Below are 19,826 nucleotides of genomic sequence, written 5' to 3'. Positions count from 1 at the left end.
CAACTAGCTAAGATTGCGTTGATACTAATTGTTGATAATCCTCTCGTCTTAGTAATGACTTTTTTTATTTATTTTTGTTTTAAACATATCTTTATTGATAATACATTCAACAAATCTTGTTCACATATACATCAACTTTTACATTTCTCCCCATCCCCTCCCCACCCCACCCCGAACAGACCCCCCCTGGCTAATCTGGATCCCATGTAATCCAGAAACGGGGTCCATATATGTATGAATATATCAATTTTGCCTCTAGACCAGTATGTGAGATATTCCATGGGTAAAAGATCTAATTCCACTTTGTGCCAATCCGAAAGCAATGGTGGTTTACATGAGATCCATTTCAACAATATGCATTTAAGTGCAGCATGGGTTAATACTTATTCATGCCTAGCAGGACATATACTGGATTTAAATCCAAATCTTTATTGAGCACCAAATTTAACTTCGAGATTACATTCGCCCAGAAATTCTGGATATGTGCACAGGTCCATATAGTGTGTATAAAGCTACCAGTCTTATTTCTATGTTGAGGCGATATCTGAAGGCGGTGCAGCAGTCTAAATTGTAGTTATTTTGCTCTACTGCATATGGATATATTATTAGCATACTTCCATATATCAGACCCAGTAGCTTCATCTATCTCCACTCCAAGGTCTTGAACCCACGTTTGCAGACATGTATTGCTTACATTGCTGTATTTCTGTAAGGCTTTATAACAGCGTCCTACTATGAACTTACTGCTAACACATTTTATAAATTAATTTCTCAGTTTCCAGACTAAATTTACGCCCAGCTTGATTCTGGATAAAGCTTCTGACTTGAAGGTGAGGCGGGTGCGTGGGGGGTTGGACCCAAAATGCACGACTCAGAAACAGGGGTGTAATAAAGTCCCGTCAGGGCTTTATTCAGGGAATGTCCAGGGAGCGTAGTCAAAAAACAAGCAATGTTCATGCACGTAAAATCCAGCCAAAACCAAAGTACAGTACCGAGGGAGAAGGCAGTCTCATAATCGGTACACCATGCAAAAAGTCCAGTAGCCAGGAAAGCTGTCAGCGGGGCAGAAGTACAGACGGACGGTAGGCAGGTTCAGAGTCGATGATGGCTCGGTAAGAGTCAAGACCAAAGTCTGCTCCGCGGGGCAAAAGCACAAAGACAGCAGGCAAAGTCGTGGTACAGGCAGGCAATGATCAACAAAACAGAAGTCAATAATCTTTGGTCAATAAACAGGCTTGGACCATAACGGGTAGACAATGGCTTGACAAAAACGCTCAAAAGTGCACTGACGAACAGGGGGCAACAATTTCACAAAGACATGACATAAAACTGAGCTTTATATGCAGGTGTAGACAGGTGTAGACAATTAGCAGCATGAGAATGGAAATCAGGTGTGGAGGATTGACAAGTTAACGAGGTAATTAGTAATCGTTAGTAATAAACCTATCCTGCCCTAGCGTTAGTAAATTAGTAAATGACATGAACAAGAAACGTAAGGTAACATGAACACATGGTTAGAATGTTAGTATTACCCAATCCTGATCTAAAGTTAGTAGATTAGTAAGAAGACAAGGGAAATTGAAACAATTAGGGTGTGAGTGACAGAAAGGGAGAGAGAAAGCAGGAATGCAAGGTTTGCAGAAAGACACAAAAAAGTGTATGCTGAACAATGAACAGAACCACATAACATGAAACAAACATAAATCATGACATAACAAGTTCACAACAGTGACATGAATAAACTACATAATGTGACATGACAAGACTAACAATAAAATCGTAGCAACAACTAAACTAAAAAAATGTAACATGACATGAAAATTAAATGTAACAAGAAATAAAGCATAACAACATGGCGAGACTAGACTAACATAATACGTGACATGACAATAACGTAACTAAAACAATGACTAAACATGAAACATGACGTGACAAACATGAAACGTGACAGAAGGAACCTTAGAAATGTGTTCGAGGTATCTTGTATTTCAACCTGAGTTCATCAAATGTCATTATTATGTCCCCTTCAAATAAGTCTTTCAGGGTGGTAATCCCTACCCTCTCCCACAGAACAAATCTGTTATCGGTCATTCCCGGATGGAAATCTGTGTTCTTTTTTATTGGAGTAATTGGAGATAAAACATCAGTTATTTTTTTCTAATTTCTTAATCATATTCCATACCAGTAGTGTAGATTTAACAATTAAATTGTGATCTGCAACTTCTGATTCCTTCCAGTTCCTGACAAACAGCAGACTAGCCAGTTCCAATGGTTTAGCCAGATTGAATGCTTCGATTGAATGATTGAAAGCCAATCTGCCAGATATTGAAACTGGGAAGCGAGCTGGTATAGTTTAATATTAGGGACCCAGATATTGAACCTGGGAAGCGAGCTAGTATAGCTTAATATTGGGGACCCAGATATTGAAACTGGGAAGCGAGCTGGTATAGTTTAATATTGGGGACTGCCATCCCCCCCTGGTCTGATGCTAATTGTAGCTTTGCAAATTTAAGTCGTGGTGGACAGGCTGCATCTTCCAGTGCTCCTTATGCACCTCTGCAAACAGGAAAAGGGACATGTATACCTCCAGCTTGTCATTTTCGTAATTTGACATTTTTGTCATTTTCTATAATTTTTATGTAATTTAAGCATTTTTGGAATCTTTCTATTTTTTCATTTTTGGAATTTTTGGAATTTTTATTTCTATAATTTCTATAATTTTTGTCATTTTTGTCATTTTCTACATTTACAACTTTAATGTAATTGAAGTATTTTCGTTTTTTATCTTTTGATGTTCGACATTTGACTTCTGACTTTTGACTTTCGATTTTGGACTCTCGACTTTCGTTTTTCATTTATCGACTTTCGACTCCAAATTTGTTTTTCAGCTTCTGTTTTTTGACTTACATTTTTTAACTTTCGTCTTTTGACTTTTGTCTTTCGACGTTTGACTTTCGACTTTTGTCTTACGATGTTCGACTTTCAACGTTCGACGTTCGACATTCGACGTTCGACGTTCAATGTTCAACGTTCCACATCCGACTTTCGACTTTCGACTTTCGTCTTTCGACTATTGACTTTTGTCTTTCTCTTTTGACTTTTGTCTTTCAACTTTCGATGTTCGTCTTTGGAATTTTCATTTTTTTCATTTTCTTAATGTTTGACATTTTTCTCATTTTCGACATATTGTATAATTTTAATATAACAGAAGTATTTTTGCATTTTTAAAATCTTTATATATTTTTTTTTACTAGAATTTTTGTCATTTTTTTCATTTTATACATTTTTGAAAATATAATGTTAGTGTTAGGGTTAGGGTGCGGGTGATGGGGTTTTGGCTATGGGTTGGGGTGAGGGTTAGGGTTAATTTCACAATATCATTTTTTTACATATATTTTTGTATTTTGTTATTTTTGAAATTTTTGAAAGTTTTCGAATATTCATAATTTTTCGAATATTCATAATTTTTCTAATTTCTCAATTATTATTATTTTTATTTATTTATTATAATTTAAATGTAATTTAAGTATTTTGGATTGTTTTGAATTTTCATTTCTGTAATTTTTGGAAAAAAATGGCCAAAATTCTAGAAATGAAAATATAGAAAAATTTTATTTCAGTTAAATAATAAACACAAAAACACTTAACATTTTAAAAAGTTAAAAATTATGAATATTACAAAAATGACAAAAATACAAAAAATACAAAAACTATGAAAATGACAAAAATTGAAACAAAAATTATTAGGAAGTTAGAAAATGTTATTTATGTTATTTATTTATTTAATGTTATTCCCTACAAGTCACCCCAACCCTAAGCCTAAGCCCCAACAGCGTCACTCAAACACTATATTTCAAATGAATGTAGAAAATTCCAAAAATTACAGACATTCCTGAAATGAAAATGAAAAAAAAAATTACATTTAATTTATACTAAATGACAAAAATTATGAAAAATGTTTAAATGTAAATTAGAAAAATTATGAATATTAAAAAAATGACATAAAAAAACGAAAATGACCAAAATTACCAAAAAATAAAAAATTTGCATTATAATTTTATAGTGAATTAGAAAAATTATGAAAAAGACAAAAATTTTAAAAATTAGAATATTAAAACATTTTAAAAACATTTAAAATAAATAATACGAAAATGACTAATTAGTATTAAATTATATATTATAATCTTATAATGAATTAGAAAAATGAGAATACAAAAAATTTGAAAAAAATTTGAAAATACAGAAATTACAAAAATAGAAAAAATAACAACAAAAATAAAAATATATATATTATGAAATTAAACCAAAATAATTCTAACCTTAACCCTCACCCCAACCCTAACCCTAACTCCACCTCACCCTAACCTTAACCCTAACAATAACATTACATTGAGAATATTTTTTGAATTACACAAATTCCAGAAATAAAAATGTACAAAAATTCCAAAAATTCTAAAAACATTTAAATTGTAATACATAAAAAAAATCTGAAAATTACATAAATGACATATATATAAGGAAATTAGTGAATAAAAAATTGTCCCCTAAAAAAAACCCTAACCCTTACCCTAAACCTATACCTTAACCCACATCCTTACCCCCCCACCTTAACTCTCACCATAATACTTAAATTGTGTTTAAATTATAATGAATTAGAAAAATTAGAAAAATTGAAAGAGAAAAATTACAAATATTACAAAAATGTTAAAAATTAAAAAAAAATTTAAATTTAAATTAAGAAAATTACACAAATTGTAAACACTAAAAAACAAATTCATAAAAAACCCTAACCCTAACCCTTACACTCAACCCAACCCTAACCCTACCGCACCCTCACCCTAATACTAACATTACATTTTAATTATTAAAAATTGAGAACATTAAAACATTTTAGGAAATTCCAATTCATGCAAATTCTAAAATATCCAAAAATTCCAAAATACTTAAATGACATTAAAATTAACAAATTAGAAATTGACAAAAAAAATAAAAATAAATAAAAATTATATTACAAAATGTGAAAATAAATAGTTAACCCTTACACTCAACCCAACCCCTAACCCTTCACTCTCACCCTAACGTTCAGGGTTTTTTATGGAAAAAAAAGTTTTTTTCTAATTTTCTAATTTCGTAATATATCTTTTTTAAATTTTGTCATTTTTGTCATTTTCGTTATTTTTGTCATTTTACATTTATTTAATATTCTTAATTTTTAAAAAAAAAATTTCTATTTCTATGAATTTTTTATTATCATTTAAATGCAATTCAAGTATTATGGTAAGCGTTAGGGTGAGGTGGGGTAAGAGTGCGGGTTAGGGAAGGGTTAGGGGGTTTTTTTGAGGGAAATGTATTTATTTGAAAATGTGCTTATAATTCTTTTTTCTTTTTTGTCATTTTCGGAATTTTTTTTTTCGTATTTTGTTTTTTTATTGTTAATTTTGTTTTTTTTTACTTTTTCAAATTTATTATCGTTTAAATGTAATTAAAGTATTTTTGGAATTTTTGGAATTGTTGTATATTTTCATTTCTGGATTTTTTGTAATTTGTAATGTAAGTGTTAGGGTTAGGGTTAGGGTTTTTTAAAGGAAAATGTTTTATTTTCTAATTTTCTAATTTTCTAATTTTTGTCATTTGTCTCATTTTTCTAATGTAATGTAATAATTAATTAAAATGTAATGTAAGTGTTAGGGTTGGGGTTAGCTTTAGGGGTTTTTTTTAGGGTTAGGGTTAGGGTTAGGCTTGGGTTCAAATTATAATTTTTTTTAGGGTGTTAGGGTACATTTTTTATAATGTAAATATTAGGTTTAGGAAAAGGGTGAGGGGGGTTAGGGTTTGGCATTAGGGATTAGTATTAGGATTTGTTGAGGGAAAATGTTTTATTTTCATATTTCAAATTTTTGTAATCATTGTAATTTATTCCATTTTCATAATTGTTGGATCTCTTTATATTACAAATGTAATGTACGTGTTAGGGTAATGGTAAGGGTGAGGGGGGTTGGGTTAGGGTTAGGGTGAGGGCGTTAGGGATTAGGGTTAGGGTTTTTTTGGGGGGAAAATGTTTTATTTTCTAATTTTCTAATTACTTAAAGGTTCCTATTGTACCGTCAAGTAAACTTGTTACAACGCATTAATAATTGGTTGAAGTTAAGGCATATTAAACAAGTAGTTGAAGTTGTCGAGTATAAGATAACTGAAAATATCTGTAATTTCTGTAAATATAAATGTTGAAATATTTCAACTAAATCTCGGTGTTCATACGTTCCTCGTAGGTCCTGTGATTCTGCAATTGAACAGGAGATGGCGCCACAGCCCATCATATTGTCCTGCTGAACCATCATTCGGGTAAAACCACAGGACTGGGTGGATGTAAATAGCCCGCATGGATGTGCAAAGAATCATATGGAGACCAGGTAAATGACCTTGTTATCATTTAATGTTTATTGTTCAGAGTGAGCTTGTTCCATTACACACATTAAATAATAATCTTTCTTGCATTTTATAATGAATAAACAATTGTCAGTTCTTTATCACAGTGAATATGTGCTAGTAGTGCCGCACTTTGTAAATATAGGGCCAAGATATTAACTTGAATCATGAGATAATTCAGAATTCATTACATTTTTGTAATGCTAATAATACATGTCAGACATTTGATTATTTTTTTCAAATGTTATTTGTGATTGTACTGCTGTGTGCATTGCGACAGCAATAAAGTGGATATTACTCTGGCACTCGTTAGTGTCGCTCTGTCCCAGCGGACTAACTGCAGATTCACCCCTCTGGAGACATGGAGGTGCACGTCGTCTGTCTGCTGTGTGCACCCCAGTCTGTCCGCTGTGTGCACCCCAGTCTGTCCGCTGTGTGCACCCCAGTCTGTCCGCTGTGTGCACCCCAGTCTGTCCGCTGTGTGCACCCCAGTCTGTGTGCTGTGTGCACCCCAGTCTGTCCGCTGTGTGCACCCCAGTCTGTCTGCTGTGTGCACCCCAGTCTGTCCGCTGTGTGCACCCCAGTAGATCATTATCGATATGAGAGCCCAAATCAACACACATCTAGAGGTGAAGACGGTCTTTTACAGTTTATTATTGGCTGTGTGCACCTGCAGCATATTTTGTGAGTGCAACAAAGGCTTATCTAGGAAACAACATCCTAATCAGATAATCAGCAGTTTAAGGCACCAAAGTGTGAATCACAGTCCCGGCCTAAGACAGCAAAGCCATTCATGCATTAAAATAACTTTTCTCATTCCTGTAAGCTAAATAAGTCACACATAATAACATATTTCAATTGTTTTATAGGACTACTTTGGTCCCGTAACGGCTCAAACAGTCATTGAAGCTCAAACAGTCGTTGAAGCTCAAACGGTCGTTGAAGCTCAAACGGTCGTTGAAGCTCAAACGGTCGTTGAAGCTGAAACCGGAAACCATTCAATCCAATGTCAGGACAGTGGAGTATATACGCAGAATCTAGGCATCATTATGAGCGGCAAAAATTATTCCGAAATTTCAACTGGTTATTTGTATGAACCACTGAAGAGGGATTATCCCTATTTAGTATGCTCGGGTGGAGAAAGTGACGATTCAGATGATTGCTGGCTGGAGAGGATCGCACAAGACATGCACTGGCTCCTGGTTCACACCTTTGTGAAGTACTGGGCAATATGTCGCTCACTGAAGTGTTACGGGACCGACGTAGTCCGATAAAATAAATAAAGTATGTCGTTATGCCTGACTTATTTAGCTCACGAGAATGGGAAAAGTTATTTTATGATATATTGAACAGATCTAGGCATATGCTCGTTTTGGGTACAGGTCCCCTTTAACTTTCAACAATCAAAAGTTTAGCTATTGAACACACCATTAAATATAGGCAGTAAGTGACACACCGTGAACACCTGTTTGGGTGAGATTCAGGTTGAAGTGTGTGTGTGTGTGTGTGTGTGTACATGTGCGAGTGTGCATGTGCGAGTGTGTGTGAGTGAGAGTGTGTGAGTGAGAGTGTGTGTGTTCACAGCAAAGTCCTCTCTCCTTGCACCAGACGACCCTTAAAAGCCCACACGTCCTGCAGGAAACACAAAACCACACAATGTTCTGTGATCGCAAACATTAACATAACCTCACACATTAAACTCACACTTTAACAACAATAACTGGATGTTTTCCTGCCTACAAGTGCTTAAATAAAACAATGATATTAGAGTTAGGACTGAAATAAGGAACAACCAGCAGTGTGTGCGGTTCTCACATTCCTAATGTCTACATTACATTACTCTACATTACATTACATTACTCTACATTACATTACTCTACATTACATTATATTACTCTACACTACATTACATTACATTACTCTACATTACTCTACATTACATTATATTACTCTACATTACATTACTCTACATTACATTATATTACTCTACATTACATTACATTACTCTACATTACATTACTCTACATTACATTACTCTACATTACATTATATTACTCTACATTACATTACATTACTCTACATTACATTACTCTACATTACATTATATTACTCTACATTACATTATATTACTCTACATTACATTACTCTACATTACATTACTCTACATTACATTATATTACTCTACATTACATTACATTACTCTGCATTACATTACTCTACATTACATTACTCTACATTACATTATATTACTCTACATTACATTATATTACATTACTCTACATTACATTATATTACTCTACATTACATTACATTACTCTACATTACATTATATTACTCTACATTACATTACATTACTCTACATTACATTATATTACTCTACATTACATTATATTACTCTACATTACATTACTCTACATTACATTATATTACTCTACATTACATTACATTACTCTACATTACATTATATTACTCTACATTACATTATATTACTCTACATTACATTATATTACTCTACATTACATTGTATTACTCTACATTACATTACATTACTCTACATTACATTATATTACTCTACATTACATTACTCTACATTACATTGTATTACTCTACATTACATTGTATTACTCTACATTACCTTATATTACTCTACATTACATTGTATTACTCTACATTACATTGTATTACTCTACATTACATTGTATTACTCTACATTACATTACTCTACATTACATTATATTACTCTACATTACATTACATTACTCTACATTACATTATATTACTCTACATTACATTGTATTACTCTACATTACATTATATTACTCTACATTACATTATATTACTCTACATTACATTACTCTACATTACATTGTATTACTCTACATTACATTGTATTACTCTACATTACACTACATTACTCTACATTACATTATATTACTCTACATTACATTGTATTACTCTACATTACATTATATTACTCTACATTACATTGTATTACTCTACATTACATTATATTACTCTACATTACATTGTATTACTCTACATTACATTATATTACTCTACATTACATTGTATTACTCTACATTACATTATATTACTCTACATTACATTGTATTACTCTACATTACATTACATTACTCTACATTACATTGTATTACTCTACATTACATTGTATTACTCTACATTACATTACATTACTCTACATTACATTATATTACTCTACATTACATTGTATTACTCTACATTACATTACTCTACATTACATTGTATTACTCTACATTACATTACTCTACATTACATTATATTACTCTACATTACATTATATTACTCTACATTACATTGTATTACTCTACATTACATTACTCTACATTACATTATATTACTCTACATTACATTACATTACTCTACATTACATTGTATTACTCTACATTACATTACATTACTCTACATTACATTGTATTACTCTACATTACATTACATTACTCTACATTACATTGTACTACTCTACATTACATTACATTACTCTACATTACATTGTATTACTCTACATTATATTACATTACATTACATTACTCTACATTACATTACATTACTCTACATTACATTGTATTACTCTACATTACATTATATTACTCTACATTACATTATATTACTCTACATTACATTGTATTACTCTACATTACATTACATTACTCTACATTACATTGTATTACTCTACATTACATTACTCTACATTACATTATATTACTCTACATTACATTATATTACTCTACATTACATTACTCTACATTACATTATATTACTCTACATTACATTATATTACTCTACATTACATTGTATTACTCTACATTACATTATATTACTCTACATTACATTGTATTACTCTACATTACATTACATTACTCTACATTACATTGTATTACTCTACATTACATTACATTACTCTACATTACATTATATTACTCTACATTACATTGTATTACTCTACATTACATTACATTACTCTACATTACATTGTATTACTCTACATTACATTATATTACTCTACATTACATTGTATTACTCTACATTACATTATATTACTCTACATTACATTGTATTACTCTACATTACATTATATTACTCTACATTACATTATATTACTCTACATTACATTATATTACTCTACATTACATTGCAGTTATTTAGTGGATGTTTTTATACATTGCGACTTACAGTTGATTAAACTCAGCAGGAGCTAATCCCCCTGGAGCAATGTGGGGTTAAGGGCCTTGCTTAAGGGCCCAACAGCTGTTTGGATCTTACTATGACAAAACTTGCGTCCACAGGGTTTCTCCTGTACCTGAAGTGTGATCGTGTTATCCACACTGTACTTCTGCACAGCCAGTTCTTTAATTTCCTTCTCAATGTTCTCCTGTGTGGTTCCCCACACGTTGATGTAGTGACAGTCTGCACCAGCGTAGTGACAGGAAATGGCCTGGAAGCACAGGAAATGACACAATCATTCCACAGATGGTATCAGGAAAGAGACACACCCTCTTTATCCCTCTGAGGTTGGCGACAAGATCAAATCAACTTTCCTTTCCATTTGGATTATTCACTTTGTGAGATTTTACCATACAGATGCAACAAACATATTGACAGAAACCCTAGAATCTTGACTTCGCAATGCACCTATTGACACATAATAGTATTAGTTTCAAAACTTTTTAAATTGAATAAGACCACTACAATTTCTTTATCTTTATCCATTAATATGCGAGTTCGCAAATTCCAGCCCATCTCATTCAAACTGAAACAAGGTGATAATTATTCTCTGGCAGGGGAGGGGCGATGCCGTGTGTGAGAACACCAACTGTAAACCACAATAAAATGAGATACAGAAACATAGGCTATTCACTTCTTTTGATAAAATGAGATACAGAAACATAGGCTATTCACTTCTTTTGATGAAATGAGATACAGAAACATAGGCTATTCACTTCTTTTGATAAAATGACATACAGAAACATAGGCTATTCACTTCTTTTGATGAAATGAGATACAGAAACATAGGCTATTCACTTCTTTTGATAAAATGAGATACAGAAACATAGGCTATTCACTTCTTTTGAAAAAATGAGATACAGAAACATAGGCTATTCACTTCTTTTGAAAAAATGACATACAGAAACATAGGCTATTCACTTCTTTTGATAAAATGAGATACAGAAACATAGGCTATTCACTTCTTTTGAAAAAATGACATACAGAAACATAGGCTATTCACTTCTTTTGAGGTAAACATTTTTCAATGGAAAATGGCACGGAAGACTGGACGTCATGAGTAAGTGCTCTGCAACTTCTCCAGCTTCATTTCAATATTCAGCAATAAGCACATTTGCAAATTCCCACACTCCAACCATTTCTATCTCAAAATAATACATACGTGATGTGTAGTGGCGTAGCCAGGATCCTCGCACAATCGATAGTAGCATACTGTATCTACGTTCGAGGAAAAAGCTGAAATAACTTTGCTAAACAGACCAACTCCAAGAGCAAGTGTATTTCTTACAATCATATTGGTAAATACGTGTGCTGTATTGCAACGCTTTCTGTGTTCGTCTGAATATACAGTAATGCGCATTTGTAAGTTACCACTGTTCTGAATTGATGAAAGATTCTAACCTTAACATCTCAACAGCTACAAAGAAACCAAAAACAAAAATAAAAAATGAAACTTGCACACTCGCATGATGCGCCAAAAAACAAAACATTTAATTTATTGAGCCATGTTTCATGATTTGATGAAGACCACTGAGCTCAAACCGTTAAGCATTTCCATGGCTCAATAAATGATCGTATTTGTTTCTTGGTGAGCGTGCAAGTCTTTCAGTAGGTCCCAGGTCTCCGACAGACCCCAAGGGCTCACCTTGCGGAATCCCTGCGTCTGGTTCATTCCAGAACCGTGGATCAGCAGGGGGTGGAAAAACACAGTGTCTCCTTTCTCCATCTCCAGGTGCACTCTGGGAAGGTCTGGGCTGTAGCCACGGATACCATGGTACATCTTGTTGACCCCACCCTGTGCGGGAAGAGAGAAGAAGGGACTGTAACCAAAGAGTCACATGTGAGATTCATGGGTCAGGTCAGTGTGTGTAGACCCATGGGTCAGGTCAGTGTGTGTAGACCCATGGGTCAGGTCAGTGTGTAGACCCATGGGTCAGGTCGGTGTGTAGACCCATGGGTCAGGTCAGTGTGTAGACCCATGGGTCAGGTCAGTGTGTAGACCCATGGGTCAGGTCAGTGTGTAGACCCATGGGTCAGGTCAGTGTGTGTAGACCCATGGGTCAGGTCAGTGTGTAGACCCATGGGTCAGGTCAGTGTGTAGACCCATGGGTCAGGTCGGTGTGTAGACCCATGGGTCAGGTCAGTGTGTGTAGCGTCAGGTCGGTGTGTGTAGACCCATGGGTCAGGTCAGTGTGTGTAGACCCATGGGTCAGGTCGGTGTGTAGACCCATGGGTCAGGTCAGTGTGTGTAGACCCATGGGTCAGGTCAGTGTGTAGACCCATGGGTCAGGTCAGTGTGTAGACCCATGGGTCAGGTCAGTGTGTAGACCCATGGGTCAGGTCAGTGTGTGTAGACCCATGGGTCAGGTCGGTGTGTAGCGTCAGGTCAGTGTGTAGACCCATGGGTCAGGTCAGTGTGTGTAGCGTCAGGTCGGTGTGTAGCGTCAGGTCGGTGTGTAGACCCATGGGTCAGGTCAGTGTGTGTAGCGTCAGGTCGGTGTGTAGCGTCAGGTCGGTGTGTAGACCCATGGGTCAGGTCAGTGTGTAGACCCATGGGTCAGGTCAGTGTGTAGACCCATGGGTCAGGTCAGTGTGTGTAGACCCATGGGTCAGGTCGGTGTGTAGCGTCAGGTCAGTGTGTAGACCCATGGGTCAGGTCAGTGTGTGTAGCGTCAGGTCGGTGTGTAGCGTCAGGTCGGTGTGTAGACCCATGGGTCAGGTCAGTGTGTAGACCCATGGGTCAGGTCAGTGTGTAGACCCATGGGTCAGGTCAGTGTGTGTAGACCCATGGGTCAGGTCGGTGTGTAGCGTCAGGTCGGTGTGTAGACCCATGGGTCAGGTCAGTGTGTAGACCCATGGGTCAGGTCGGTGTGTAGACCCATGGGTCAGGTCAGTGTGTGTAGACCCATGGGTCAGGTCGGTGTGTAGCGTCAGGTCGGTGTGTAGACCCATGGGTCAGGTCAGTGTGTAGACCCATGGGTCAGGTCGGTGTGTAGACCCATGGGTCAGGTCGGTGTGTAGCGTCAGGTCAGTGTGTAGACCCATGGGTCAGGTCAGTGTGTAGACCCATGGGTCAGGTCAGTGTGTGTAGACCCATGGGTCAGGTCAGTGTGTAGACCCATGGGTCAGGTCAGTGTGTGTAGACCCATGGGTCAGGTCAGTGTGTGTAGCGTCAGGTCGGTGTGTAGCGTCAGGTCGGTGTGTAGACCCATGGGTCAGGTCAGTGTGTGTAGACCCATGGGTCAGGTCAGTGTGTAGCGTCAGGTCAGTGTGTGTAGACCCATGGGTCAGGTCGGTGTGTAGCGTCAGGTCGGTGTGTGTAGACCCATGGGTCAGGTCAGTGTGTGTAGACCCATGGGTCAGGTCGGTGTGTAGACCCATGGGTCAGGTCAGTGTGTGTAGACCCATGGGTCAGGTCAGTGTGTGTAGACCCATGGGTCAGGTCAGTGTGTAGACCCATGGGTCAGGTCAGTGTGTAGACCCATGGGTCAGGTCGGTGTGTAGACCCATGGGTCAGGTCAGTGTGTGTAGACCCATGGGTCAGGTCAGTGTGTGTAGACCCATGGGTCAGGTCGGTGTGTAGCGTCAGGTCAGTGTGTGTAGACCCATGGGTCAGGTCGGTGTGTGTAGACCCATGGGTCAGGTCAGTGTGTGTAGACCCATGGGTCAGGTCAGTGTGTGTAGACCCATGGGTCAGGTCAGTGTGTGTAGACCCATGGGTCAGGTCAGTGTGTAGACCCATGGGTCAGGTCGGTGTGTAGCGTCAGGTCAGTGTGTAGACCCATGGGTCAGGTCGGTGTGTAGACCAATGGGTCAGCTCCAGGGTCTCACCTCCCACTCTGGGTAATCATGCTCCAGCAGAGATCCAGTGTGGGTCCCGGGCAGGACCACCAGACAGCCGTTCCTCCGGTTCACCCGCTCCATGGCGGTCCAGGCGCACACAATCCGGTCCACCGGCCGGAACGGGAAGTAATGCAGGTCCTGGTGCATCGGGTGGCGAGAGGTCTTCTTACCTGGAGATAATCTGAGCTTTACCTGTACTCACCTGTACACACCTGTACACAAATGTACACACTCTACCACAGCATCATCTAACCCTAACCTGAACACTGTCATCAACCTGAGCTTACTCAAAAGAAGGCTGTGGGTTGTTTACCTGTGTCAGGTGGTTTGTTGATTAGCATGGTGTGCATAGCCATGATGTTCGGTCCAGTGAAGGCTTCCACATACTTCAGGATCTGTGTGAGATAAACACATTGTATGTGCGACTGATCAGTTCTGCCTGTGTGTCTTAACATCAACATACCATGTCTATGTGTGGCACTTCAATGCAGCATATACAGGGCCTTTTAATGCTTCATATGTGTGTGAGGGTGAGGCAGGGTGTGAGGGTGCGGTTGGGCACCTGGGGCAGGCAGCAGTAGCGGAACAGCTCAGGATCCTCCTGAAAGTCCTGCAGCTTAGTCACAGCCTTCTGGCCCGAAACAAACTCCGCCTTTGTGATGGCCACATCTCGCATCACAACCAAACCCGGGACCTGAACCTCCCTCTTACAGACCCGCTCGAACTCTGCCCTGAAACACACACACACACACACCTCAAACTCTGTGAGCTGTGAGCTGTGTGTGTGTGTGTTTCAGGTTCGAGCGGGTTGGCGGTGTGGGCGGGGCCGGAGGTGTGGGCGGGGCTGGAGGTGTGGGGGCGGGGTGGGTGGGGCTGGAGGTGTGGGCGCTGTGGGTGGGGCTGGAGGTGTGGGTGGGGCTGGAGGTGTGGGGCTGGGGCTGGAGGTGTGGGCGGGGTGGGTGCGGCTGGAGGTGTGGGCGCTGTGGGTGGGGCTGGACGTGTGGGCGGGGCTGGAGGTGTGGGGGTGGGGCTGGAGGTGTGGGCGGGGTGGGTGGAGCTGGAGGTGTGGGTGGGGCTGGAGGTGTGGGCGGGGTGGGTGGGGCTGGAGGTGTGGGGGTGGGGCTGGAGGTGTGGGTGGGGCTGGAGGTGTGGGCGGGGTGGGTGGGGCTGGAGGTGTGGGGGTGGGGCTGGAGGTGTGGGCGGGGTGGGTGGGGCTGGAGGTGTGGGTGGGGCTGGAGGTGTGGGGGTGGAGGTGTGGGTGGGGCTGGAGGTGTGGGCAGGGTGGGTGGGGCTGGAGGTGTGGGGGTGGGGCTGGAGGTGTGGGGGTGGGGCTGGAGGTGTGGGCGGGGTGGGTGGGGCTGGAGGTGTGGGTGGGGCTGGAGGTGGGGTGGGGCTGGAGGTGTGGGCGCTGTGGGTGGGGCTGGAGGTGTGGGCGGGGCTGGAGGTGTGGGGGGGGCTGGAGGTGTGGACAGGGCTCTTGCCTGAATCGGTCGATGTCCTCCTCGGACACCAGGTTCCTGACGAGGATGAAGCCGTTCTCCTCATAAGAGAGTCTCTGCTCCAGAGACAGGGCATCACTGTCCAGCGTGTACCTGGAACCACAAGCGCACGCATCAGGTCTCCTTGTATAGCGGAGGCAGGGTACTGTGTACCATCTCGCATCAGGAACACTTTAGTGCTGCTGGGCTGAAAGGCCTGGGGGGTGCTGTGAAGCAAGATCACGGGGTTAGTGAGGGACCTTAACATGGCTCAGGCAGTAAGAGCAGTCATCTCATTGGTTCAGGCAGTAAGAGCAGTCGTCGTGAGTGTGTGTATGAATGGGTGAATGAGAAGCATCAATTGTACAGCGCTTTGGATAAAGGCGCTATATAAATGCCAACCATTTACCATTTAAGCTCTAACCCTGGGTCTCCTGTTCTACAAAGCCGAGGTAGCTTTAAATCTGGGGATAACGTTGGGGCAACATATGCTGCATGACTAACCTGGTTCAGGGCAGGTTATCTTCAAGCTATCAGTTTGAAACATATAAAAGCACTGCCCTTTGACGTCTCTCCAGGACAGCTTGGGGGTGTATTTGCTGGGTGGAAAACAAATGAATTGGCTGGCTATCAGTTTCACTAGTTTAATTCTTCCCTCCAATGGAATTACATGGTATTGTATGTGGTGAAACTTATGTAGGAATTGATCCCATGCATTAATCTTTTATTATTTTTTTATTATTTATTCTGCAGGTCCTGGAGCATCTGTTAAGATATGATCATGAACACCAGTATGTACCAAGATATTTAAATAACAACACAATGTTGTGTTGGAAATAAAGCAAGCTTTAGAAGAATTCTAAATAAGTATATTGCCAATAACTTTAATATGCAAAATTGCCAATACACTTTACGGTGCACTACTCTTAACTTACAACGTTATTTTTTGTGATTAATACGACACGTACCTTAGCGTATGATTGTAGCAGTTTGACGCTAGGTGCGTAGACACAGGGGTCGATGTCTAGATTGTGAAATACTGGTCAAAGGCAACAATGGTTTCAAATTAGACGACAACGTTAATTTAACTGTTAACTTCACTTGTTTTAAACTGCAATACTTCTACTACAGTAAACATTAGGAATCACGACAGTTCCTACAATGTTCCTAGGCTATGACCACCATTGCTAATGTAACGTTATATCAGTGATTCCTCCTCCACTGAAAAACTACTAGCTCCGTTATTTATTTATTTTAAAGGATACGACATGAACTGTCGATCGATCCAGATGATTAAAAACCATCTTCAGTCTATCCGCTGCACGGGACATAGTTTTCTTATCCGATAAAGCGACTAAAACAACTTCGCTCAGACGCTGTCTCGTGCTGCTTGCTTGTTTTCTTGCTGCTCGGCTCGCTTTCTCGCTTTCTCGGTCAGTCCGTCAACACTACGTCATACGTTCACGTTCTTAATCACGTGACAATTGCCTTGACGACAAGATTTTCTGCCATGTTGGAGGACAAGTGACCTTTGCAACCGGGAGCAACTATGGAGCCAGATTAGAGACTTTACATTTGTCAACGAAAAAAAAGAATTGTAGTTGAAATTAGAATAAATGTATGTTGAAAATAATGACTCGAAACAGAAAGATAATGACTTGAAATGACTTGAAAAATAATAAACCCAAAAATATTAGATTGCTTGGATACATGTTGTGTTTGACTGTATTTTAAATTATTTTGAATTCACTTTTGAATTTTCTTTGATAAAAAATCTGATTTTGATTTTGGTTTTTTGTCATGCGCTTTTTGTCTCTCTTTTTGCGTGTAGGACGGTGTTTAGAGGAAAGGGGTGTGCCTGCCTGAGTGACAGCATGAAATCAGCGTACATGAATATCATAGTCCCCATGTCACAGTCAGTATGTCACAGTCCTCATGTCATAGTCAGCATGTCACAGTCAGCATGTCATAGTCCCCATGTCATAGTCCCCATGTCATAGTCCCCAAGTTATAGTCCCTATATCACAGTCCTTATGTCACAGTCCCCATGTCATAGTCAGCATGTCATAGTCCCCATGTCATAGTCCCCATGTCATAGTCCCCAAGTTATAGTCCCTATATCACAGTCCTTATGTCACAGTCCCCATGTTACAGTCAGCATGTCACAGTCCTCATGTCATAGTCAGCATGTCACAGTCAGCATGTCATAGTCCCCATGTCATAGTCCCCATGTCATAGTCCCCAAGTTATAGTCCCTATATCACAGTCCTTATGTCACAGTCCCCATGTCATAGTCAGCATGTCATAGTCCCCATGTCATAGTCCCCATGTCATAGTCCCCAAGTTATAGTCCCTATATCACAGTCCTTATGTCACAGTCCCCATGTCATAGTCAGCATGTCATAGTCCCCATGTCATAGTCCCCATGTCATAGTCCCCAAGTTATAGTCCCTATATCACAGTCCTTATGTCACAGTCCCCATGTCATAGTCAGCATGTCACAGTCAGCATGTCACAGTCAGCATGTCATAGTCTCTATGTCATAGTCCACAGTGCTGTGTCTCCTTCACTCGCTGTCAGAACAGGAGGCTTCTGTATCACCACTGTCACTCTACTCACACCTGGGAAATGAGCAGATCACATGTTAGAACCTCACATAAGAAATAATTAGTTAAAATTGAAGATTAATTTCTTACCTGAGAGCACCGTGATGAGAGTGTCCCCAGCACGTTGTCAGTGTGTCGTGTGGCTCCTCAGACGTGCAGAGCTGTTTGTGTCCATTTTATCCTCACTGCTCTCTGTCCCTCCTGTTTTAACCCTCCCAATGTTTTAGAAAGTTGCCTCCAATTACCGTTTGTGTTAGTGGGTCAAATTTGACCCGTGTTTTAACTCGGCACAAAGCACACAAAAACGGTCATCATCCAATATTTTACCTCATACTGTAGCTAACACATTATCCATTCATAACCAAACAATCATCTTCTTATGGTTCCCAAACCATTTACCTTACAATATACCACTAATTTGCAGGAAAGAAAAGTCTAAATTCACTTATTATTATTATTATTATTATTACTTATAGTGAAGACAAGAGGCAATTATTTTAGCTGACTATTAAGGACTACACACTTCCTGAGAATAAATTGCTTGTGGGTTTTTTATTTTATTTTTACTTTGCACTATTACATTACATTACATTACATTATTGGCATTTGGCTGGCACTCTTATCCAGAGCGATGTACAGATGATTAGAATAAGCTGGAGACAATCCTCCCCTGGAGAAATGCAGGGTTAAGGGCCTTGCTTAAGGGCCCAAAGGCTGTACGGATCTTATTGTGGCTACACCGGGATTAGAAACACCGACCTTGCGTATCCCAGTCATTTACCTTAACCACTATGCTACAGGCCGCCCCATAACCATTATGACATCTGTGTTGTTATGGGTATGGAACATTAACAAAAGGGTTTCTCAAATCATATTGAGTCAAGGCAGTCCACCTTACCTATACACAGATACCTCCATGAGTGTCCATTTGTGAAGTGAAAAATGTCCTGCAATTTGAATAATAATTCATACTCAAAGCTCAATTGAAGGCTTATACAAATATTTGACCACATCTCTTTGCCAAAGGTTGCACAAGGTTTGATTGAAGGCTCAAAATAATAAACTCCCTCTCCAGTCACAGTCTATGGAAATTGGCAATATGCCCTGTGCAATATGCATGGTTCTTAATGGGAATTAAAATCATTTATTTGATTGGCTATGAATGAATCAACCTGCACCATACCCAGTGATTATTCAGCATAATCCAACC

General features: G+C 39.1%; 1 protein-coding gene across 1 annotated transcript; it reads right to left on the bottom strand.

Moving 5' to 3' along the window:
* Positions 1–7,060: 7,060 nt before the first annotated feature.
* On the bottom strand, positions 7,061–17,463 carry phyh (phytanoyl-CoA 2-hydroxylase). The gene is made up of 9 exons (XM_061260407.1): positions 17,276–17,463; positions 16,979–17,034; positions 16,014–16,124; positions 15,095–15,263; positions 14,846–14,927; positions 14,521–14,702; positions 12,335–12,484; positions 10,766–10,900; positions 7,061–8,058 (listed from the first exon to the last, which is right to left on the bottom strand). Exons 1-9 carry the CDS (start codon positions 17,339–17,341, stop codon positions 8,005–8,007), a joined length of 1,005 nt encoding a protein of 334 aa, XP_061116391.1. The 5' UTR covers positions 17,342–17,463; the 3' UTR covers positions 7,061–8,004.
* Positions 17,464–19,826: the final 2,363 nt, after the last annotated feature.

This window comes from Conger conger, chromosome 11 (genome assembly GCF_963514075.1).
Source record: "Conger conger chromosome 11, fConCon1.1, whole genome shotgun sequence".
Taxonomy (NCBI): domain Eukaryota; kingdom Metazoa; phylum Chordata; class Actinopteri; order Anguilliformes; family Congridae; genus Conger; species Conger conger.
The sequence above is the reverse complement of the archived record's forward strand: the minus strand, read 5'-3'. Positions and strand labels throughout refer to the sequence as shown.